Genomic DNA, 1,997 nt, shown 5'->3' on the forward strand with positions numbered 1-1,997 from the left:
TATATATATATATATATATATATTGAAACACATCTTCATAAACCTCAAAGGGAAGAAAAAAAGAGATTCTGTAATATGACATGACCTGTTAGAAATAGCAGTCAAAATACCTTCAAATCACATCGTATTGTCTTAAAAATGAAGGACACATTGAATTGTCTTACAAATACTGTGTCCAAATGAAAGATGGGATGGTCATGGCTGTAATACCCTTGATCACATTTGCTTGCTCAGGGCAGACCTGGGGCTAAACAGCAACAATAAAAATAAACAAAAGAAAAAGAATAAAAATGGTAAATGTGTGAAAATGGAGAAAACTGTCTTACCATCTGACTCCATGTGTTTTCCTTCATAGCTGGGTAGGATAGGGGTATAGCAGCACAGCCAGGGCATCTCTTTCCGCATCTGCGGGATTATGTAGTGAATGATGAAACCAAGAGAAGCAGCCAAGTAGCAGAGGACGTCACTGAGGTAGGGCTGCGAGAGAGAGAGAGAGAGAGAGAGAGAGAGAGAGGGAGAAAGAAGGTATTAGTGAGGGAAGGACTCAGACCTCATACCACTACTATCACTGAGAAGAGGATGGGGAGAAAGGAAGAGGGAGGTTCATACTATATATATATATATATCTATATTGAGGCAAGTGAAATCGAACTAAATTCGACGACTGGCACCCGTGCCAACGTCGTCTCCTTCATTGGACACGAAACTCAGCTTGCGAAGACTTATTGGGGCAAGCGAAAGCGAAATTGGGATAGCACCTGTGCCCAGCGTCGCCTTTCTGGCACTTGTGCCCATGACATGTGTAAGGATTTTCAAGCGAGATCGTTGCCACTGCCCCTCGACTGACTCTTGTGCGGGTGGTACATAAAATACACCATTTTGAGCGTGGCCATTGCCAGTACCGCCTGACTGGCCTTCATGTGGGTGACACGTAAAAGCACTCACTACACTCTCTGAGTGGTTGGCTTTAGGAAGGGCATCCAGCTGTAGAAACTCTGCCAAATCAGATTGGAGCCTGGTGTTGCCATCCGGTTTCACCAGTCCTCAGTCAAATCGTCCAACCCATGCTAGCATGGAAAGCGGACGTTAAACGATGATGATGATGATATATATAAATATATATATATCAACCCCACCACCACCATCAAAACAGTGCTGTGAAGGTGGGGAGAGGTGCATGTTAGAGAGGGGGGTTCATACCTTGTATTATTACAGTTATGTGGTTATGTAGGTAGTGAAGAGAGTCACAGAGGGAGGAGCCATGGCACCACCATCTCCCTGTAGATATGAACTACATGGAATGAGAGAGGAGAGGAGAGGAGAGGAGAGAGAGAGAGAGAGAGAGAGAGAGAGAGAAATTGACCCCATCAAGCTAACCTACATATACACAACTTAAAGAAGAGTGGGCTCCACCAAGTTGATCTCCTTACCCCAAGATACACACTAGAAAGAGAGAGAGAGAGATAGAGAGAGATTCCAGTATAGTGACCTACCCTAGACATACTTTAGATGTAACGAAGTGGTGTAGAGGTAGTGGTGAGCTGGTGGTGTGAAGGTGTGAAGCAAACACTTACCTGTAACACAGGACTGTTAAATACAGTGCTGACGTGGACAGCAAACATGATGACCGCAAATAAGATGCACACAAGTAGATCAGACTGCAGTCGGTCACTCTGACAAAGAAGAAGAAGAAGAAGAACACATCAAATAACAACAATAAAAACAACGTCCATACTAACAGAAAATGTTTCATCATCATCATCATCATCATCATCGTTTAACGTCCGCTTTCCATGCTAGCATGGGTTGGACGATTTGACTGAGGACTGGTGAAACCGGATGGCAACACCAGACTCCAATCTAAATTTGGCAGAGTTTCTACAGCTGGATGCCCTTCCTAACGCCAACCACTCAGAGAGTGTAGTAGGTGCTTTTACGTGTCACCTGCACGGAGGCCAGTCAGGCGATACTGGCAACGGCCACGCTCAAAATGGTGT

General features: G+C 44.5%; 1 protein-coding gene across 6 annotated transcripts in view; it reads right to left on the reverse strand.

Moving 5' to 3' along the window:
• Positions 1 to 1,997, reverse strand: part of LOC106881599 (pecanex-like protein 1) — a 105,495-nt gene that overhangs the window by 21,870 nt on the left and 81,628 nt on the right. For all 6 annotated transcript variants that reach the window (XM_014932059.2, XM_014932061.2, XM_014932060.2 and 3 more), the window contains 2 exons: positions 1,575 to 1,673; positions 327 to 477 (listed from right to left, as the gene is read on the reverse strand). In XM_014932059.2, the coding sequence (XP_014787545.1) occupies positions 327 to 477; positions 1,575 to 1,673 (250 nt within the window). The remainder of the gene's footprint in view (positions 1 to 326; positions 478 to 1,574; positions 1,674 to 1,997) is intronic.

The sequence above is a fragment of the Octopus bimaculoides genome, chromosome 6 (genome assembly GCF_001194135.2).
Source record: "Octopus bimaculoides isolate UCB-OBI-ISO-001 chromosome 6, ASM119413v2, whole genome shotgun sequence".
Classification (NCBI taxonomy): domain Eukaryota; kingdom Metazoa; phylum Mollusca; class Cephalopoda; order Octopoda; family Octopodidae; genus Octopus; species Octopus bimaculoides.